We start from the raw sequence: 22,298 nt of genomic DNA on the forward strand, positions 1-22,298 counted from the left end.
AAGTCATTTACACCTCCTACGACAGACTGCCACCCTGGCCTGAGTGTCATCGTTATGGGGATTACCCACTTTTTATGAAAGCCATTTAGAATTATCCAGTGGGCTCATAGTGGAATGAGTTCCTAAATAAAATCCCTTAGGCGATCCAGTCCGACTCAATAGAGAAGGTTCACTTTTGGGTCCTGGTCCCTTAGGCCCAAGATCCAGCAAACAGGAATGTAATCTGGGTCTATAACTTCCTCCAAGCTTTGTCAGAAGCTATTCTAGGTAGGCTGACAAAAGGTCAGTTCGCTGACACATTGCCACAGGGACCACCCAGAGGACTGAAGAATCCATTAACTGCCCTTAGGCCTTACTGATGTATTGGCATAAGCCCAAGTGGGAGAAACTAGGTAAGATTAACTTCCTCTGTGGTCACTTGTGAATAAGAGTGACTCTTTATTTTAAGGATTTTAATAGCGGAACATCCATTACCACGCGGTTTTTACACCGCACTACCATTACAACGTGGGCTTTACAATGCAAGTCGTTACCACGACTTGCGCTGGAGGGGGCTCTAGGCTAAAGAATAGTAGATTTACTATCCCAATACCTTCCCTACTGTACGTAGGCTGGTGTTGGAATAGTAAATCTTACTATTCCTAAGTCCAGCACCCTACAGCGCATGTCGTGGTAACGACTTGCGTTGTAAAGCCCGTGTTGTAATGGCATGCGGGGTAAAAGCCCGCGTTGTATTGACATACAACCATTTTAATACGTTACATTTAAGATTATAGCATATTTTCGCATCAGGTTATTATGTTATAGAATTCGCATGTCTCAATTTTAGCATAACTGATTTCCCTTAAATTCTGCAGCATTACTTTCACATGCTGTTTACGTTATTCCTTGTCTTGGAAAAAAGCCTTTAAAATATATGGCAAACAAAGAAAGGATCTATAAGATTTTTCTCTGAAATGCAAGTTATACCTTGTGCCCATAAGTGGATAGTCTATCTGAACCATACTATTTTCCAATGCGCAGAAAAACTGTTGGTAAATGTCGAAATGGGGGACCTGCTGATTAGGTGACAAAACTGTGGCTTCTGTTCTCAACAGGAATGTTTCACGGAGAACTTCATCAATGGGCGCAAACTCATCTTTGTGAACTGTTCGAACCTGCCGCAGATGGGGATCACAGACTTCGAGCATATGAAGGTATGGACAGTTCTATAAGAATATGCCCAGCACTTCCTGCGTCGTTCTCATGATTCTATTTCATGCTGTTACGTCTACTGACTAGTTTTCTTCACTTTTCTCTGCTCTCCCTTTCAGTAGCTATTTCCTTTATTTGGTATCTAGTCTGTCTTCCTCAGCCCCCTGTACAATTGCATGTTTCTTTGTTCTCTATTAATATCTTCCGGCCTCTCTAGCGTCAGTTTCCATCTTCTGTCTACATAATAATACCCCCTCCATATGCACTGACCACATCAATTCTTCATCACTTGTGATTTCATCGCCCAGCCTATATTGCTGTGCTTTCCCCCCTTGTTAATGCTTCTGCCTTACACGTCTCACTTTCAAATTTCACAGGGCTCCTTCTTTCTCTCCACCCCTTCGTTCCTCAAAGCCTAATTGTCCTTCATTGCCAGCTCCATAGTTACTGCCACCTCAGCATCATGTTCCCTCATGATTTTTATTTTTTAAAATCTTTTTTTATTAAAGAAACAACATACAAACACACAATAAAACAGGCGCAGTACTTTGCTGTAGTCAACGTTTCCAGACAATCTTGATAAGGTAATACAATCAAGATAAGGAATTATCACAGGGTCGGTGTTGGAATCTTCTTTTTCGTGGTTTCACTTATATTCATGTTAATGTTATATATGCTTGTATAGCGCGCGGCTGCCCCAGCGAAGGGGCGTCCCGGCGCTTACTGTATGAGAAGTGGACAGAGGATAGGGTCAGGGAGGTAAGGAGGAAGGAAATTTGTTTAACAGAAGAGGTGTGTTTTGATTGCTTTCCTAAAGGTCAACAGATCTTGTATCTCTCGGATTCCAGAGTTTGGCTGCCAAATATTTGAAGGAACGGCCACCCATCCTGGCTTGTTTGATGTGAGGTATCGTTGCTAGGTTTTGTCCTTCTGAGCGTAGAGCGCGTCGAGGGACGTAGGTTGACAGGAGTGGGCAGCATGGGGGGGGAAGCCGTTTTTAGGATTTTGAATGCTAGGCATAGCATTTTGAAGTGAATCCTTTTCTCCATTGGGAGCCAGTGGAGTTTGATAAGAACGCTGGCCACAGACGTGTGGCGGGGGAGACCTACCAGAGTCCTGGCAGCGGCGTTCTGGACTCGCTGGAGTCTAGCTTTTTCTGCCACATTCGCTCCTAGCAGGAGGGAGCTGGCATAGTCCAGCCTGGAGAGGATGGCTGCTTGGACTATCATCTGACGGGTTTGGTGGTCAAAGAATCCTAGGATGGGTCTAAGGTTCCGTAAAATGCCGAAGCAGGTTGCTGCCACTTTTTTAGTATGGTGAGTGAATCTTAGGGCAGAGTCTACCCAGACTCCTAGGTTTTTGACACATTCCTTGGGTTCAGGTGGTTGGCCGAGGTTTTCTGGCCACCAGTTGTTCCCCCAAGTGTTTGTCTTTTTTCCCACCAACAACACGTCTGTTTTTCCGGCGTTGAGCTGGAGGTAGTTCGCTGTCATCCATTCTGTGATGTCAACGAGAGTTTGTTGGAATTTTTGGGCGCTGTGACCGCTATCATCATTTAGTGCCACCACCAGCTGTGTGTCGTCAGCGTAGGATACAAGAGACATTCCGTCCCTCCTGGCTACCTCTGCCAGGGGTTGGACATACACATTGAACAGGGTGGGGCTAAGAGCTGACCCCTGGGGCACGTCCTGCTCAATGGGGCATTCCCTGGAGAGGTAGGGGGGGTGGAGACTCGAAATGATCTGCCTGATAGAAAGTCTCTAAACCAGTCAAGGGCGAGTCCTGATATCCCGACCTCTTTTAGCCTGAACAGCAGAACCTCGTGTGACACCGTGTCGAAGGCAGCACTGAGATCAAGTAGAATCAGTGCTGCCGCTCTGCCAGAGTCTAGAATGGTACGGAGGTGTTCTGTCACACTTAGTAGGGCTGTCTCGGTGCTGTGTCCAGCCCGGAAGCCATGTTGTGACCAGTCCAAGATGTTATTGGATGACAGGTATTTGGTCAGGATGGTGTTTACATGGGCTTCTGCTACCTTGGATGGCCATGGGAGGAGGGATATCGGTCTGAAATTTTCGGGTATGTTAGGGTCCAGCGTAGGTTTTTTGATGATAGGTGATATTCAGGCTTGTTTCCATTTGGAAGGAATTATGGCTGTAGAGAAGGATTTGTTAATAATGTCTCTCAGGGGGCCTAGAACAGTTACGTCAGCTTCTCTGAAGGTTTCGGGTTTGAGAGGGTCTGCCGGTGAGCCAGACTTGATTTTATTACAGATTTTTGGAAAATCTTCTTGGCTAAGGGCCGGGATGTTAGAAAGGATGGGTCTGTTGGGGTCATTCGATGGAATGAGGTCAAAAGTGGAGGGGAAGGTACTGTAGATTTTCCGGATTTTTTCTAAAAAGAATGAGGCCATATTATCGCATAGTGCGGGTGAGGTGTTTGAGTTAGCCACAGTTTTTTTGGCACTAAGTTCTTTAAGAATTTTAAAGATGGTTTTTGAGGCATTGTGGCTGTTCTTGATCTCAGTGGCGTAGTAGGCTGCCCTGATCCTGCATATACTGCGGTGGTAGGTTTTTTGCGATTGAGTGTACAAAATTTTGAGAGCAGGGTCGTAGTTTCTCCTCCAGCATCTTTCGGCTTTTTCGCCCTCTTTTTTTAGTGCGGAGAGTTCCTTATTGTACCAGGGGCTGGATTCGTGGGCGCGTGCTTTGATCCATTTAGTTGGGATTAAGGTGTCTAGGGCTCGGTTGATCCATTCGCAAAATTGGTCGTATCCATGGTCAGGGTCTCCGCTAGGTGGGGGGGGAGCTGGTGGTAAGGAGTGCATGGAAGTCCTCTATATGGAGCTTCCTCCAGGGTCTTTTCCGAACCTGCTGAGTGGGCTTAGCGAGCAGGATGTTATTGCAGGGTATTGACATGGTCACTAGACAGTGGTCAGTCCAGGTCATAGGGATGGGAGTTTCGACCTGCGCGTTAGTTATATTAGAGAAGATGGGGTCCAGGAGATGGCCGCCCCTGTGGGTAGGGCCCTTTATAAGTTGGTCTAGTTGAAGGGTCGTCAGATCAGCTAGTAGAGTGTTGATCTTTGAATCTCCCGTACAGTCAAAGTGGATGTTCAAATCTCCAATAATAGTGAAGTTGGCAGTTTCAGTGATCGGTGAACATAGGTTCTCAAGGAGTGAGTTGGTGAATTTAGCGTGAGCTCCTGGGGGCCTATATATCAGGAGTCCTACCATGCTGAGCTGGGGATTGATTTTGATGTTATAGCGTGCACATTTGCTATCTTTAATGTCGGCTTTAGTTAGCTGGCACTTAAGGTGCGATTTGGTCATTATGGCGATCCCACCGCCTCTGGAGTTTCTGTTAAGTGTGTGGGTGCTGTATCCTGTAGGGGTGGCCAGGTTTATGACATTGTCCATGTGATCTTGGAGCCACGTCTCGGTTAAAAAAAGAATGTCAAGGGCGTGGTTAGTGATTAGATCGTGGATTTCGGCGTAGTGTTTCGGCATAGATCGAACGTTCAGCTGGTCAATTTTGATAGATGAGGGCTTGGCTACGGGAGGGGAGGTTTGCCGAGCTGGGGTTGGAAGAGAGAACCCACATGAGCATGCTTGGGGCGAATTAGTGTGGGCAGGGTTGAGGCCGGTGCATCCTTGCTTGGGGCGATGTAGTTTTAGTAACTTTAGTCTTGAGTACATTCTCTTACCGCTCTGGATTATGTCAGGGTGTCTGGCGTCTGGCGCTTCCTCAGCACTGACGGGCGCAGACGGGCAGGACTCTGGCTTGACTCCGGCGCGGCCCCGGCGCGTCCGCTGTACGCGTCCGCTGCGCGGAGTCATGTCTTTCCCTTTTATAGTGTCCACTGGGGTGCCCTGAGGCTATTCCCAAGCTAATATGGCCGCCGCGTTTTGGAGTGACGAGGTGCCTTCAGCTCTTAGTCAGCTGGGACAGTTTCGGTGAGTGCGGGGTACGAGGGGCTTATTATGTCAAGCCGATCGTTGTTCGCGCTGGGGGAAGCTTCTGGGTCGCGGTATTTAGTTATCAAACCCGCGCGCCACAGAGTACAGCAAAATTACTTAGCAGTGCACAGAGAGGCTGGGAGAGAATGCGCGTGCTGCTGCGCTAGGGAGATTCCTTGGGGAGTAGTGAATAGAGTTCAATCACGCTCTCCAGAAATTAAAAGTATTTTTAAAAGCAAAGTAACACACAACAAGAAAACAATTAAAATCGCAACTACCTCCCGGCTGTCCGCCTCAGGAGGGGTCCAACATACAATGATTTTCGATTCGTTTCTTGGGTGCCCTTTTATAGTGTCCACTGGGGTGCCCTGAGGCTATTCCCAAGCTAAGATGGCCGCCGCGTTTTGGAGTGACGAGGTGCCTTCAGCTCTTAGTCAGCTGGGACAGTTTCGGTGAGTGCGGGGTGCGAGGGGCTTATTATGTCAAGCCGATCGTTGTTCGCGCATACATCAAACATCTATGTTGGCACACCGTGCTGAGGGGGAATCGGTGAAAGGGGTACAGAGGAAGCCTCTGCCCTCATGATTTTTAAGCTTGTCCTAACAGAGCCTTCAGAGAAAAATAGGGATTATAGTGAACCAGCTTTATAAAAATCTCCGGCGTCTCAAGTCTTAGTCGGAGCTAGATTTTCATGTAATTACATATTTTATGTCCGAAATGCAAATTATCAGAAATAGAAACTGCTATGTGATGTATAACTGGCAGTAGAGACTGGAGAACAAACATTCTTTAGCTCTGTGATAGTTCTGTGCCAACAGCCTACAGAAGAAAAACAAAGGTTCCACTGATCCCAGCATTCTTGTCATTTTAATAGAAACAAGCATTGGCATAGCCAATAGATCTCGCCTTTGGGACCTTATAAGTATTTAGCCATGCAACACTTGATGTTGTTTCACCAAGGATATTGTACTGGATAACTAAACACTTATAGGGTCCCAAAGGCGAGACTTATTTGCTATGCCAATGCTTGGTTTTTAAAGGTGCTGTAAGGAAGAGATCTAGGTTGAGTTTTAAATGGTAGTTGTTTGATATTTCATGCGTTCTTTTTTTGTTTTAACATAAAACTAAATACAAATTATTAAGATGATGACTTCAGTGGCCTCACAGTAGTATTTATCTCCCATGTTTCCAGAGGCAACGGGCTATACTTTTTACAAGGATTGCCCAACGACGCCAGAGTTACCAAGGCACTTGAGAACTGGTCTGACACTGTAGTACAAGCTAAATCAAAAAGTGCAGAAAAGCAAATAACAATGAGCGTACGACTGACAAAGAAGAAATAAGCCTATTCCCCTGCTACTTTAAATTTGCAGCGAGTACTGAGCAAGACCTTTGTTTGCCTTGAGCATCACATTTTGTCTTAAGGACAGGAAGTAAGATAAGCAAATAAACATACCAAAAACAATTTTTGACCAACTTAAAAACTTAATTATAACCTTACACATTTATTTCCAGATTAGAAACTATATCAAACCGCATTTAGGAAATCTTTTTTTGTGTCATTAAGTGCCTAACTTTCTAAGTGGGTGAGAATAAATATTTGTGATTAAGCCGCAAGAGTAGTATAAATGCAAATTAATTTTGAGTTCAAGTCACTAGTTTAATGAAATAGGGGCTGTAATGTACCTAATTAACCAACATAAAATTCGAAACCATAAAAATGTCATCTCCTAAATGATGAGTGATAATCACTGTTGTTTGAGAGTCCCCCCTCCCCATTCTGAAAACAAGTTCTTTAACCCTTCCATGTCCAGCAACATCAAGATTCCACATGAACATAACATGATTTTATCACTTCTAAAGCGCCTTCAGACTTCAAGAAGGTTTCAGTGAAAAATTGCGGTAAAATGCCATCGTACACATAAGGGGCTGTCCATTATTAAAAAAAAGTGTGCAAATACTTTGTATATCGGTGTGCCACAGTTGTTGCATTTATCCATCGGCACCGAAAAACATCTGGGACAGTATCTTAAAAGTAAACAATTTTCAGACAGCCATCTGGACAAAACTGCGGGCAAAAAATAAAGCATAACCATATGGAAAAACAGATTTTTATCTCTCCTTCAGCAGTACAGGATGACAAATGTCATCCCCGGATCTGCCCACGCTTCAGTGTGCTGTGCTTCGCCGCACCACCTGGCTCTCCTTGCACAGCCACCAAATATGGGCAGCGCTGCCACAGCGTACCTTGGCTGCAGGGCAAACTCAATGGAGCTTTCAACTGCGTGGGTTAATGGCAGCTTCACACAAGTAGCGAGGAGGACCCGTTTGTTTTGTCTGACATGAAAACAACTGAAAGACAAAGCAAATGCTAACAAAAGCTCATGTTTTTCTTGAGCCTGGAGGAAACGTACCATGATATATGAAATATTTAAAAAATAAAACCAATAAAATGACAAGCAAAAGGACAAATAATGATGACCAATTAGAAATTAATTACTGAAATTTTATAATGAGGGGACAACCAAATATGTTTATTTTCCCCAAGTAAGGTCAAGCTTTGTAAATATTTTACGTATTTTTTTATTCGTTTTGTTGCTTTTAATGCAGTACTTCTAGCCTCAAAACATACAAACCACTGCTAAACAGATAACAACGGCACGTATAGCTACCACTTTCGATTTGAAGAGTGCTTTGTTCCGTGACAATATTGAAATAGTGTTGTATGTTGCAAATACACATCCGCATTAAAAAGCAATTAGCAACACGGTCCGTAAAAGAGCAAGGCACACAGTTGGGTCAAGTTTAGGGTGACCAGATTCTCAAAACAAACAAGGAGGCACGCCTGGTGAGTGGTGTGCGATGTACGCGCTCTGCAAGGGTGCCAGCGAGCGGTGCGCTTAATGAGCCATGACGAGAGAGGAAAGCCAGATGACGCCTGTGCGCGTAACCGCAAGCTTTAGGCCACACAAAAAGCATGTGGTGAGCTTTTTGAAGCCCCCTTACTAAAAGTCTCGCCAGAGTAGCACATGTGCTGGCTCAGGCGAGACCTAAAAAGACCAAAAATATATTTAAGGATATCTAGCCTGGGGAAGTGGGCAGCCTAAAAAACTGCCAGCAAAAACCCGACTATCTCAGAGATTAGGAGTCATATAATAGTTAATGAGAATGTGTATACAATAATTCAGTGAGGTGTCATTAGAGATCTGTGTTGAATATTGCAGTGTGCAGTAGTGTGGCTCACTGGTTAGAGGCGGCAGACCCGAGAGCAGAGGACGGCCCAGGACCAGGGTTCGATTCCCGACGCGGCAGGTTTCTGGACCAGGGTCAGCGGACTCGATAATTCTCTCGCCTCGGTGCCCACTCTGATCAGCGATCACACTCGGCAACTCTGGGCATAAGCTTGCCTCATCTGCACTAACGGCCCCACCAGACCGCCGGGGATGCCTGGTCTCACCCTGGAGATACCCATTAAGGGACCATCTCTCAGGGAAGCCAGGAAGGGTTTCGCAGCGGTCGAAGCGCGGAGATACTCCTCCGGGAGTCGATCCTAGCGCTATATAAACTTGCAATTAATTAATTAATTAATATTGGGAAATTTTGATAATGGAAAGATTAATTTTCCTTTATGTATATTGACTTCAGGCGAGCATCCGGCAAGGAGGTGTGAATTTTTTTTCTAAGGCTGGAGATTTAGTTTGAAAGCATTTAACAAATTAATTACGTCTGGAGTTTTCGACTTGTAACCCAGGCTTATTTTATTTTATTTTACTTTATTTGAAAAGTTTTATATAGCGCTGGCTAGACCTGGAGGCATCAGAGCACTTTACATGAGGACAAGCATTGTTTCATAGCATAGTTACAAGTTACATCGTTACAAGAAAACACAATTTCAGAGCACAGTTACCAGTTGCTGGAGAGCAGTTACATGCATTAAAGACAAATATTTCAGGGAAAAAGCAGGCAAGGGGAGAGATTCAGAGGCGAGAGGATAGAAGGGGGAGAGACAGAACAAGAATGAAAGGTGGAAAGGGGTGGAGGAGGGAGAAGGCAACTTAACCGGGAGACACGGAAAAACAGTGTCCAGTGTTGGGTGTACTGTGATCCCAGTGGGGAAGGCGTCGTTACCACACCTCCGCTGTGTGTAGCTCCCTATACGCTGTGGACTCTCTCAGAGGGGACACTTAGACTCCGGGGCATAAATACTGGATCCCTCCCCAACAAGGGGATTTGGAGTGCTTTGGCAAGGGGTGCCATTCCTACACATCTGCTGTGTGTGACTCCATTGGCGCTGTGGACTCTCTCAGAGGGGTCTCTGAGACTCCAGGGAATAAATGCAGGAACCCTCCCTAACAAGGGGAGGAGGAGCGCTTTGGTAAAGGGCACATGGATTACAGTAGTTACCGTTCCAAAATCCAATACAGAAGAAACAGGTCCCCAGGAGAGGAATGAGGGAAAGAGTGGGAGGGGGAACGAGGGACAGGGGGCTGGGAAGCGGAACAAATCAGGCAGATGAGCCATGGGAGTGGCTGTGGGGATGTTGTTTAAAAATACTGAAAAGCTCCCTTGAACGCTTAATTGCGTTGTCAAGTGTTGCTCTGCAGAATGTAAATTTGGCTGTATAAATATGTTATATATGATGTTCTACTGAACTTGAGCGATTAAAAATGAAAGCCAATAGGGTTTTGTGTCTGTAGGTGCACAGAAGCTCACAAAACGTTCTTATGGTTGTTAAACTTGGTGGTGAACCAAGCGGACATATTTCTAGTTGCCTTTAGTTTAGTCATGAGTGGGGGTAAATTTGTCTAGTATATGGTGTAAGTTGCAGCTGTGTTTGCGAAGTGGCTCAAAAGGGCCAGTAGTAGACTGGTCACAGGCTATTATGGATGCAACCATGTCTAGGAAGGCTTCAGTGATGTGAATGCTGTGATGGTCTTTGGTGGTTCTCAAGGTCTTCAAGGGCTGATCAGGTCTCTCTGCTGCACCACAAGGAAGAAATCCTTCTAGAAGTTCTGGGCTCCATCTTGGAGGCCTGGAGGCATCCAGCTATTAACCGCATCGCTGCGGCGGCTTTTCCCGCTGTGTGCGGCAAATTTGAAAAAGCCGCGTTACATGACGAGCTCAGCTCGTCATCCGCACACGACCACCGCGGCTGATGACGAGCTGAGCTCGTCATCAGCAGCGAAGAGGTTAACTATTAAGTAACCCACCAGACTGCCATGTTAAAGCGAGAGAGCAAATATTGACACAAAATGGCCATGGCCCATGTAGAAAATGAAGTTGCTTAAATTATTTGCAATTGGTATATGCTAATATGGCATGGTACAAAAGGATTTTTAAAAATGAGGTAAATAACAAAAAGTAAAAATCGTTCTTAATGGAAGAACTGTTGTCCTTATGGCTTTTGGAACACACGAGGGGGATCCTCCATTGCAAAAGAGGTCACCAAATGACATTTGAGGGGCCGATGCACTTCGTTCTGATCACGTGTCCCTAAGAAGCTTCGGGTCTGGGTCTTATTTTGGCCTATATGAAGCTTTTTTCTTGAAATACTTCCTTAAATTACCATCACCACAGCCAGTTGCATTAATGAGCTTCACAATCCCTGTGCCACAAAACTGTACACCCTCTTTCATTGGAACAAACCAATTCTGAAAGCGCAATTTACTTTTGTTCATAAAGTGTAGTCTGAGTTTTAAACTGATGAGTGATATTTTTCTCCTTACTTTTTTGTGTGCAAGCATTCCTTCTTGGCTGAGGAAATGCTCGACAAACCTAATATCAGGAGTTCCTTACGTTTTACATTTGTATAACAGGATCTCTGAGTTCTAAAACCTATTAATTGATACCACTGGAAGTAGGGATGTCAGATGGATTACATTCTGCAACTTCCACTGCTGGCCCATGGATTGGACCGGTCCTGGACCTGCTACCCGCGCAGGCACGAATTCTATGCACATTAAGTTTTTGAGGCTTCCTACTAAAGCGATTTGGCCAGAGGTTGTATGGAACCTGTTTGCATAGGTCTAAATTGCCCTTTGCTATGCTACTGCTGTACCCTGCCCTCTAAAACGTCCAACTGAAGGAATTGGAGATCAGATCATGATTATGATGACGTCTTCTTTCACTAAAATCCCCATATTCCTATGCCGTAGGTTATCTCTCATTATCAACTTTGACCGATCCAGCAGCCCTAGGTCGAAAAAAACAAACTGCTGTTTTGCTTTTTTCTATTTCCAAAAATGTATGTTTTGTAGATATTCACACACAAAAGAATTAAAAGTTTGTGCATTGTGCCAGGCATTTCAAGTTTTTTGAACAGCTTAGAAGCAGTGTCTGTTTCGGCCAGTAGGTGGCAAGCTTTACCATAGAATGATAACGGAGGGGGAAGAGGGAGGGGGTGGGGCGGTGCTACCACATGGATTAGTGGACACAGAGACATCACAAGAGCCGAATAAAAATTACTTGTGGGGGACTCCCTTCGCTTTTCCGATGAAGTCCATGAACACCGAGCCATTCTATGAGATTACATGTGACAAATAGTGCATTTTAAAGCACACTGGGTCAGTAACATTATTCTCGGCATAACATGTTTTTGGGGTTCTCAAGGAATTTTATCACAGTGAATGACAAATGTTCTATTTTAATACACATTAGGCCAGGAAACCAGGTGCAATGTGAAACACCAGTTTCTATTTTACTTCACAATCTCGACTGTGAATAAATGCCATGGCAGCGCAGGGCTCACATTCAAACCAGAAACACGCCCCTGAACACAAATGGGAGCAGATTATTATATAGCAATAACATTTATGAAAATAATTTGCAGCAGTGCTTGAAGAATGAGAATGTATTTACTGATAACAATGTTTGCAGATTTCTATTGAATTCTTGTGTGAAGCACATGACATAAGAAAATAAGACTTCTTAGGGTAATCCCAGAAAGAACTTTGGATGCATGAGTCTGTTGTTATTGTTATTGTTAGGGGGGTTCTTTTAGAGCGCACTGACACCGTGAGTTTCCTGGCGCTGATGGGGATTTCAGTGAGATAGCAGATAGAGATTAGCCAGATTGGGGGAAAAGCCAAGTTTTGAGAGATTTACGAAAAAGAATAAGAGAGTTAGCAGATTTAAGAGAAAGGGGAAAAGAATTCCAGAGTGTGGGGGCAAGATGTGAGAAACTCCGACCTCCAACCCTCGCAAGTTTGAAAGAAGGAGTGGCAAGGAGATGAAGATGGGAAGATCTGAGATTGCGAGAGGGGCGATATGGAGTGATGAGGGATTTCAGGAACCTAGGAGAGGGGCCGGTCAGGGATTTAAATACTATGCAGCCGATCTTGAAGGCTGCCCTGAGATTGACCGGGAGCCAGTGCAGTTTGGCAAGAAGAGGCTTGGCCGACTGCCATTTAGGAGTCCTGAAGACCAGCCGTGCCGCTTGGTTCTGAGTGATCTGCAGCCTGTGGAGCAGGGTTTTGGGCAGACCGTGATATAAAGAGTTGGAAAAGTCCAAGCGGGAGAGGACCAAGGCCATGGTGACTTGAAGCAGAACTTCGGGGGACAGGAGATAAGCGACCTTCCTGATCCTGCGAAGCTGATGCATACAGGAGGAGACCACCGCCCCCACCTGGGCTTTGAGTGAGAGTTCGGAGTCAATAATAACTCCCACACTCTTTACAGATGCCACAGGGGCGGGAGGGGGGCCAAACCCTGTGGGCCAGAAGTGAGGACCCCAATGGATGGAGCTCTTGCCTGGAAGAAGGAGCTCCGTCTTTCCAGGATTTAGTTTGAGCTGATTTTGACTCATCCAGAGGAGAATGTGAGACATGACAGCGTGAAAGTTAGAAACAGCGGAGGGGGTAGAGAGAGGAAAGATGAGTTGTAGGTCGTCAGCGTAGTTAAAGACGGTGACGTCCCACTGCCTCAGAGAAAGAAGGAGGGGGCGAAGATAAAGATTGAAAAGAAGGGGGGACAGAGAGGAGCCTTGAGGGACACCGCAGGTGGAGGGTACCTTGGGTCCACGGAAGGGGCCCAAACTGACCGACTGAGACCTGCCAGACAGAAAGGAGTGGACCCAGGCCAACGCCGGGCCCTGGAGGCCGGCTTGTTCGACACGGCGGATGAGGATGTTGTGGTCCACCGTGTCGAACGCGGCCGACAGATCTAATAATACCAGGGCCTGGGGGGTGCCCCTGTCCGCGTTGCCTCTCAGAGTGTCGAGCACGGCCAAGATGACTGCCTCCGTGGAGTGGCCGGGCCTGAAGCCGGCCTGGTTACCCTCCAGGAAGTTCGAGCTTTCGACAAACTGTGAGAGGCTAGCAGTGACATGGGCTTCTAGAATTTTGGAAAAGTAAGGGAGAAGGGAGATGGGTCGGTAATTAGCTGGGATCGAAGGATCAGCCCCAGGCTTCTTCAATAGGGGCACAAGGACGGCCTCCTTGAAAGAGCCAGGTACCGTGCCCGAAGAAAGAGAGGAGTTCAGCAAAGGGAGGATACAGTCAGGGAGGGACAAGCAGATGTTACGTAACATCGAAGGGGGACAACAATCATCCGGGGAGCCAGACTTGACTCGGGTGGCAAGTTTTGCTAGAGTGGCGGAGTCGAGAATAGGAAAGTGTGAAAAAGAGGAAATATTGTGAGGAACGGGAGTGGTGTCAGCGTCAGGAAGAGGGGCAGAGATGGAATCCTTGATCGTGACGATTTTATCCACAAAGAAAGAACTAAGGGTGTTGCAGGATTCCTGAGTGGGGGCCTGAGTGGGAAGGGTCCTGGTGTCAGTGGTAAGTTCCCCCATAACTCTAAAAATCTCTTTTGATTTAATAGGTGCGGAGAGGATTCTGTCAGTGATGTGTGCAGATTTGGCCGCAATAATAGCTTTCTTATACTTCTTGCGCGCAATCAAGTAGGTATCCCTGCTCGTGGCGCAGTAGTCTCTTCTCCACCTGCGCTCGAGTTGGCGGAGTTCAAGATGTTGCTGTTTCAGGCTAGAATTGTACCACTTGTGGGAGTGACTGTGCCGGGACCGAGGGAGTTTAGTTAAAGGGGCCAGGACATCAGTGGCTGATAGCAGCCAGTGGGAGATGTCATTGGCCAGCTTGCCAGCGCTGAGGTCAGGCGTGAGGGGGGGACGCGATTTTGAGAGGAGGTCGAGAAAGCCCTGGGTGTCTACGGCCTTCCATTTTCGGGCCATGCCACCCTCTGAAGAGGGGACCCCGTTATGGCCAGTGATGGTGAGAGTGGTCTCGACCAAAAAATGGTCGGACCAGATACAGGGGGTGATCACCTGGTGCGAGAGCTTGATCCCGAGGGTCCATATGTGGTCAAGAATGTGACCTCCGGTGTGTGTGGGGGCATCTATATGTTGTTGCAAATTGAGGGATGATAAGGTCTCGAAAAGCTCAGTGGCCTGGGGGCCAGCATCCTCATGCTGGAACCAATAATTAAAGTCCCCGAAGATGGCCACACGGGTGGAGGAAGTAGTGAGGTTGGCCAGCTGTTCAGAAAAAGAGGAGGGAAAGAGAGGCATGGAGTGGGGAGGACGATATAGTACCACGAGCGAGATGGCACCCTCGTTCGTGCCCAGGTTGATCACAAGATTATCGACTGCTGGGAGGGTGAGCGAGGAGGAGGAAATGAGTTGTAAATTTTTCCGAATTACTGCTGCCACCCCCCCTCCATGACGACCGTCTGATCTATTGACGTTCAACATGTAATAATCAGAGGGCAATGCCGCTAGAATATCTGGAAGAGAATCCTCCAATAACCATGTCTCCGAGAGTAATAGTATATCGGGGTTCTCGGCAGTCAGTAGAAGAAAGACATCAATTTGATGCCTAATAAGGGAGCGGGTGTTGAGATAGAGTATACGAATGTGTGACTCGGGGGTGACTGATATGTCTGGCCCCAGGAGAGGGGGGGAGCTTCCCTCGATTCCCAGTGAGGTGATGCGAGCCCATATGATAGGGTGAAGGGGGCAGATGGGGAACTGCAGTGCTTTAAGAGCCGCGGCGGTGTACGGTATGGGGGCAGCAGCGTCTCTGGCCCCTGCGCCCGTCTGGGCACAGACGGGCACAGACGGGCACAGACGGGCGGGACTTAGGCGCGACTTCGGCGCGATGACGGCGCGCCCGCTGCGCCCGTCCGCTGCGCTCCCTGAATGGGGGGACCATTTTATGGGGCCGAGGGCGGGAGGGGCCGAGCGCTGCACCGCTCGCCTACTCCCTCACCCAAGATGGCGACTCACCAGGTCACGACCCAGGCAGCACCTAACTCGGCTGCAGTGGGCGGGGCCGGGAGGCGGGGCAAGATGTCCGCTTGTGGGAGTGCAGCGCGACCGGACGGGTCCCAGCGCGCACTCAGGAAGTCAAGAGCGGTTTTTGTGCGAGGCGGCGCAAGATGCAGTGGAGCGACTCCAGGGAGACCTGCACAACAAAAGGGGGTTAGTGTTACAAGTTAAAATCCGATTGTGAGGTTAAAAATCAGCGCACATACACAGCGCGAGTAAGCGCGCGGTGGGGCTGCAGGCTGTGTGGTCAAGAGCGCAAGGAAGAGCATGCGGCGCTCCCGGGTTCCGGTGATCGTCTGGTTCACCCACAGACGCCCAATCAATGGGCGTCTGTTGTCTAATAAGAATGATGGGGCTACATTAGAACAATTGTATAACATTTTGGAGTAATCATAGTGTGAGAAAAAGACTGGGCTGATGACAAACTAGTCTCTGCTTTGTTGTGGCAGGCAGAAAATTAAGCACAATCGCTAGGCCCGCAAAACTAAGCCCTACCTCATATGAGTTAACATATTAGCTCATCTGAGCAGGAACCAATAACTGCAGGGTCTGAAAATACCTTTACGAAGTATTATCCATTTTAACCACTACCTCTCTTGCTAACCTAGCCTTCTGCCCTATAAACTATTGCAGCAGACAAGACAACCATGCTGGCCTCTGTCCTCATAGAAGTCATGTCTCCCTTCCACATTCCTCCCTCCTGTCTCCTCAGCTAAATGTAACTATTATAGCGAGGATCATTAGAGGTCTTCCTTGAGGCCCTATGTAGAAGGTGGGCAGCTTCTGCTTCCAAGGGGCTCTTCTTGGCCTGCACTAGTATCTCCTCCTCTCAAAATATTTGGACAGATGCTCCTCTTTCAAACCACTTTTCATTACCAACAGAGGAATCTAATCAAAGCTTCACTGATACGCACAGACTAGAACTCCGGCCTAAAAACTGGCACCCCAGCCCTCATTAATTTCCTTCAGGAAGCTACACACTGATGGAACTTCCGTCTCTGTCCACAAAGCAACATTTTAAAACTCACTCCTTGCAAAGATAAGAAACATCCCAAACCACCTTGGCTTCTGGGATGCAGTAAAGACCTGGCTATTCTTTAAAAGGTGACACCCCTACTGCAAAGCAACCCCAAATCCTAACAATCCCACAAAGTTGAGTCAGTCACTTGTGTACTGGTGGTAGGTATTTGCATCTCTCACTCCTCTTGGCTCTATCCCAAGCTTAAGTGTACCTAACAATATTGCATGCATATATCTTTTCACAAAAACACATTGAAAATGATGCTCATTAGGACTGCTCAGTTTTGTACTGTGAACTACGTAATTCTACTTAGGACCTGATTACAAATTCTGTGGAGGAGAGTGTGATATCTATTTCACATGTTAAGTTAGATACTAAGAGGGGGTCTCAATTTATCTGGTGTGATAGATAGCATGGATTGTGAGTTTTGTCTGAAATTGGGACATAAGATCCAGATTTTAGTGTTCTCTGTACCAAAACCTGCATGCTCTGTTATTTACAAGCCAGGTATCTGCCCCATCAAAGTTTTTCCCAGGTACATTTTGGCAAGGGAAACCTGTTGAAATTTACCTGGGAAAAGTGTTGTGCTTGTATGGCTTGCAATGTGGATATGTGCTGTACCAAGAGCTACCCTACATTTCAAAATTAACAAGGCCAAACATATTCGGTGGTTTTAACCACTTAAGTTTATATAAAACAAAGTTTTAAGCATGGTACAAAGGTGGGCACCACAAACTACAACACTTAAAAAATATATCTCAAACGTTTTTTCAAAGCATCATTTATGGTGCTTTTAAAGCTGTACCTAATTCTGAATGACTAACCATTACTCCACAGCACAAAACATAATTAAGATATCTGCAAGTGCTGTGACTTAAAAGAACAACATAACTGATGCCCTTCTGCACTAGTATAGAACACATTATAAACTTAGCATTTATTGAAAACTGTTTAAGTTAAATATATACATTTGTGTTCTACATTACACTGGCTACATGATATTGTATAGTTCGGCAGGATTGGGTTAGCTATTTTATCGATCCCAGAAGGATGAAAAGGTAAGAGGCCTTTGTTTGAATTTAAATTCAAATCCATGTCCGACGGGCTTTAGAGTTGGTTGAGTGACTCAAGGTTCAAGCCAGGCTCGAGACAGATGCCTTGCTCTGGCTCACCTTGAGGTTCTCTTTGACCCTTAAGACCAAAAATAGCCAAGTTTGCTTGAGGATTTTCACTGCCACTCACACTCTAACTGCATGCAGCAAGAATTAAAAACAAAGCATTGACCTGTGATGTAAAACAGGAGAAAGTAATAGCCATCTAGTGTCTGAAATTCACAATGGGAAACCAGAAAAACCGAGTTCAATCCCAGCTTCTTTGCTTGAATAAATGGTGTGATTTCACCATACCTCCTTTTATTATTGCACATGGCAGCACCTTGAAATGCATGAGCACGGCATAAAAACGTCTTGCATTTGATTTAATAGTCTATATTGCTTCTACATGTATAATAAGGATCTAGGCCATATTTAGGGTGCACGTGACAACTGTCTTTCCTCTTAGTGGCTTATTTGTGTGATTTTGGCATAGGGCAGTGCAACAAGACACTTTGCTGTACTGCCCTATGCCAAAATGAAAGGGCCGGAATGCATTATATTTTTGCAATATGGTGCATTCCTGTCCTTTCCCCCTGAACTGGTGCTTTTTTTGCAGCCTACCGCCAGTGCTGGCACCCTTGCACCAAGGTGCAAGGGTTCATCCGTTGCATGTAGGATTATTTTTGTGCAGGAAGGTGCCCATGGCTGACCCATCAGCAGAGAGTCTGGTTTCATTGAGCTTCCCAGCAGCCAAAGGACTGACCGGGGGCCCGGGATGCCACTGCTGTCAGGACCAGTGTTAGAACCGGCTGTCTCTAGTTGGCAGAGGTATACACTTCTGACAAATAGCGACACACCTTTTCTAGTCAGGGCAAGGGGATCACACCCTTTGATAACCCCTGCTCACCCCCTTGGTAGCTTGGCAGAGCAGACAGGCTTATCTCAGAGGCTGAGTGTTAAGCATTTATGACCACATACAGTAATAAAGTGAATACACTACAAATGGACACGACACAGTAGTATTATAAAAATAAGGATTTTTATATAAGGCTTAGCACAAGACCAAATAATGACAAAAATATACCACAATCTCAATAAATACTCTTGGAAGGAAAGATAATAGTTCAAGTGTAGTTTCTTCTTAGCACAAAGTCTTTAGTATCAAAAGCAACTCTTCTTCGGTAAAACACAGTTCTTGGCAACAATGTAACCCACACGGGAGTCACGCGACGCCGAGGCAGAGTTAATCCAAAGGTTCGGCGTCGACCGCGCGGAGCGCTACGTCGAGCCCGGAGTCGCACAGAACCCCACAACACAGTACCTTGGAGAAGCGAAGCCCACGATGATCAGCGGCGTCGAGATGTCCGGCGTCGCGTCTCCGGCGTCGATCCGGCCTCGGAGGCGGGGCGACCTGCAGCGGCGTCGACAGATGTCAGGCAGGAGCAGCGCTCACGAGGTGAAGCAGGATACGGCGTCGCAGTCGATGGCGATGATGAAGTTGCAAGAGTGAGCAGCGCTCACGGCGTCGAGAGGACACGAAGTCGATGCGATCAGCAGCGGTGCAGACCTGGGGTCACTTGGAGCTGGAGCCGAACTCGCTACTCACTGGCGTTGCTACTGGCGTCGATCGGGCCCGGCGGCCGAGCTGGATTCGGCGGCGTCAGTCGGCGTCGAGGTTGCTGGTTTCTTTCAGAGGTGCTGGATTTTCAGGTTCCAGCAACAAGCACTTTTAGCAGATGAAGTCCTTTAGCCCTGTGACTTCAACAGGAGGCTGGCACTCTTCCAGCCCTTGGAGATTTTCTTAGCAAAGCTTGAGAGTACACACACAGTTCCTCTCTCCTGGTTCCTTGGCAAAAATAAAGAAGCAACTGCAGGATTCCCCCAACAACCAGCACTCTTGGCAGAAGGGGTAGGCAAGTCCTTAGATCAGTAGGCTTCTTGTCCTTGGTTCAGGTTTCCTTGTCAGAAGTGATCTAAAGTCTTGGTTCAGGGGTCCTTCTCTTATACCCCTTTTTGGCTTTGATCCCTTTGTCCATGCAGGGGAATTTCCCAACATCCTGGGTCTGTTGTGGGTGTAGACAGGCAGAGGCACCTGGCCTATTCACTGTGCAGGGCTGGGTCCTCAGACGCCCAGCAGGAGGTGGAGCCATCATTGTCACTGGCAGGAGCAGAGCTATCGGCCTCCTGGTAGGAGGTGGGGCCAGGATCGTCCATGGCAGGCACAGAGCCATCAGTCGCCTGGCAGGACGTGTAGCCAGCATTGTATCAGGCAGGGCAGGCTATCAGGAGCTACTCTCCCCCTACTCTCAATGCAAATGTCCCACTTATCCCACACTGACTCATTCAGACCTCTGGAGCCACCCAGCTCCTGTCACACACACACCAAACCAGCAGAAACCAGAAATGGTTAGACAAGAAAATAGCCACTTTCTAAAAAGTGCTATTTTCAAACCCAGAGTCCAAAAATCATCCACACAAACGGATGCGTTATTAAACCCCGAGTTCAGGGATACCAAACTCGACATTGCATCATGCTCCCCGAGCCAGCTAGGATTATAGCATTAATAATCCTGGCAGCCCATTCTAACTAATGGAGAGCAGGTTACCTTACAATAGTGAAAAACGAATATGGCTGTAATTCACTATTAGGACATGCCAACTTGATCAGGCTTGTCCTACCTTGTACTTACAATGCACCCTGCCCGTGGGCCTACCATAAGGGTGACTAACATGAAGTTAAGGGAAGGTTTAGGGACTGGCAAGTAGGTGTACTTGCGCCGTCAGCGTGACAGTACCAGACTGCACGTAGGTCGGGCAATGGCAGACCTGTAGACATACTTTTACTAGGCTGCTCTTGTGGGTGGCACAACATGTGCTGCAGGCCCACGAGCAGCATTTGTATTTACAAGCCCTGGCACTCCTGGTGCACTAGACTAGGGACTGACAGTAAACCAAATAAGCCAAACATGGAATTCAATCCATACAGTAACTTTACATAGGGAGCACTTGCACTGTGGCACTGATCAGCAGTGGCACAGTGCCCAAAGCAATATACCAGCAAAAACATCGTAAACAGAGGAGGCCAACAGAAAAAATGGAGGAGAGACTCAAGCCAATGATGTCAGGTCTAACAACCAGCATGCCGCGGCCGCCTGGAGCAACATCAAGACAGGGGTTTCTGTGAATAAGGCCCAACTCACATTGCGGAAGGGCAGCAACTCCCGATCAAGAGGAGCCCAGCCTGGCAACACCGCTGTGGTTTCCTCCATCCAGGAAGCCCTCTCACAGCAGCGATGCAGAGGGATGTGCAAGGGGCAATGAAGCAGGATGCGGGCCTCTCCTGAAGGTTGGTCGGCTCCTTGCTGAGGGCAGGGGTGGGTGCTAGGGTGGAGATCAATGGCATCGTCCAGTTGGGGGAGTGGAGGGTGGCGGACTCACTGCTAGACACAACATCAGTGCCGCTTTACAGACACATTGGACTCAGGCAGAGCTTGATTCCCCCATCAGCCACTGAAATGCCCCTGAGGACCTTGGTCGACCCCAACTGTCGCTGTTGTTGCGAGACGGGGCCCCAGATTACAAGACTCTGCTGCAATTTCCAGTTTGTGGAGGACACACTCCGGATATACCCTCCGTCTGATACCTTCACTCTCAAGCTTCTCCAATGTCAGGCAGAGGCATCCGGTAGGGCATAACCGGGACCCATGTCAGAAGCGATCCTCTACCCTAGGAGCCCCCCTTGCCCCGGGAGCGCCCTGAGGCTGCTCTTCATGCAGACGATGTGTTACAGAATCACAAATAAGCATAAGTAATTTTATTGTAATTGCATTTATATAGCGCTTACTACTCCTGACGAGCCGTCGAATCGCTTTATGTCGGTATTCAATACAAAATATGCAACGTCATACAGTATTGGAATACTGGTTAAATCTGTAGTGTTGAGATTCATTTGGTAACGCCATGTGGGGCGCCCGTGGGAGGGGGAATTAGGTTTATCACCCCATGGGTTTAAGTGTGTTGGTTTGGTCAAACACTTGTCTCCCAAAGTAAATAAAAAGCAAATGCGGAAATGCACGTGGTAAGTAAGAAGACCACCAATGTACATGCATGGTGTCGTCTCCATTTATTTGCAGCCACCGCAGCCATTACACTGGCGTCAAAGGGGCCGCACTATCCACACGCGCGCCTGCATTGTCAGTCTCCTGTTTGCTGCTGGCCGCTGCCTCTGGGCATGTCTGATACCAGTTGTCGCGTGCTGCAGCCTACATTTCCCAGCTGCTCCTTAGCTCTCGGCCCTCCCACTGCCAGCCTGCTGCACCTCATATGGGCCCCATATCCAGAGTGGCTGATTTGCTTTCTCTGCCGGCTTACCCTGTTGAGGCCATTCTGCGGATGCCGGCCACTGCTTTCAGACAATCACCACACATGGGTTGCCTCATGGTGGGTGCATTCCAGCCGACCATGCCCTAGCTGCGTCAATGGGCATTTGCCCGCTGTGGTGAGTATGTCGCACAACACCCCTTCCGCCCAAGTTCCTGCTTGCTAGTGCCTGGTCCAGATTACGTTCACCCCTACATGTCAAGCTGTTCCCTGCTCAGCGGAGACCAGGGACCCTCTGCCAGCGCCCTGGATGCTGCAGCCTGCCTGGACCCTCATCTTTGCTTTACCCTGCCCTTCGGCCTCTGCCTGCGATGCCTGACCCTGGAGGTACCTGCCCAGAAGGCAACCCCCTGCTGTGCTACCACCAAACC

At 47.5% G+C, this 22,298-nt stretch overlaps 1 protein-coding gene across 1 annotated transcript in view; it reads left to right on the forward strand.

The window, feature by feature from the left end:
- Positions 1-22,298, forward strand: part of SAMD15 (sterile alpha motif domain containing 15) — an 86,713-nt gene that overhangs the window by 36,214 nt on the left and 28,201 nt on the right. The window contains exon 2 of the mRNA XM_086937555.1: positions 1,098-1,196. Within this exon, the coding sequence (XP_086793681.1) occupies positions 1,098-1,196 (99 nt within the window). The remainder of the gene's footprint in view (positions 1-1,097; positions 1,197-22,298) is intronic.

The sequence above is a fragment of the Lissotriton vulgaris genome, chromosome 9 (genome assembly GCF_964263255.1).
Source record: "Lissotriton vulgaris chromosome 9, aLisVul1.2, whole genome shotgun sequence".
Classification (NCBI taxonomy): domain Eukaryota; kingdom Metazoa; phylum Chordata; class Amphibia; order Caudata; family Salamandridae; genus Lissotriton; species Lissotriton vulgaris.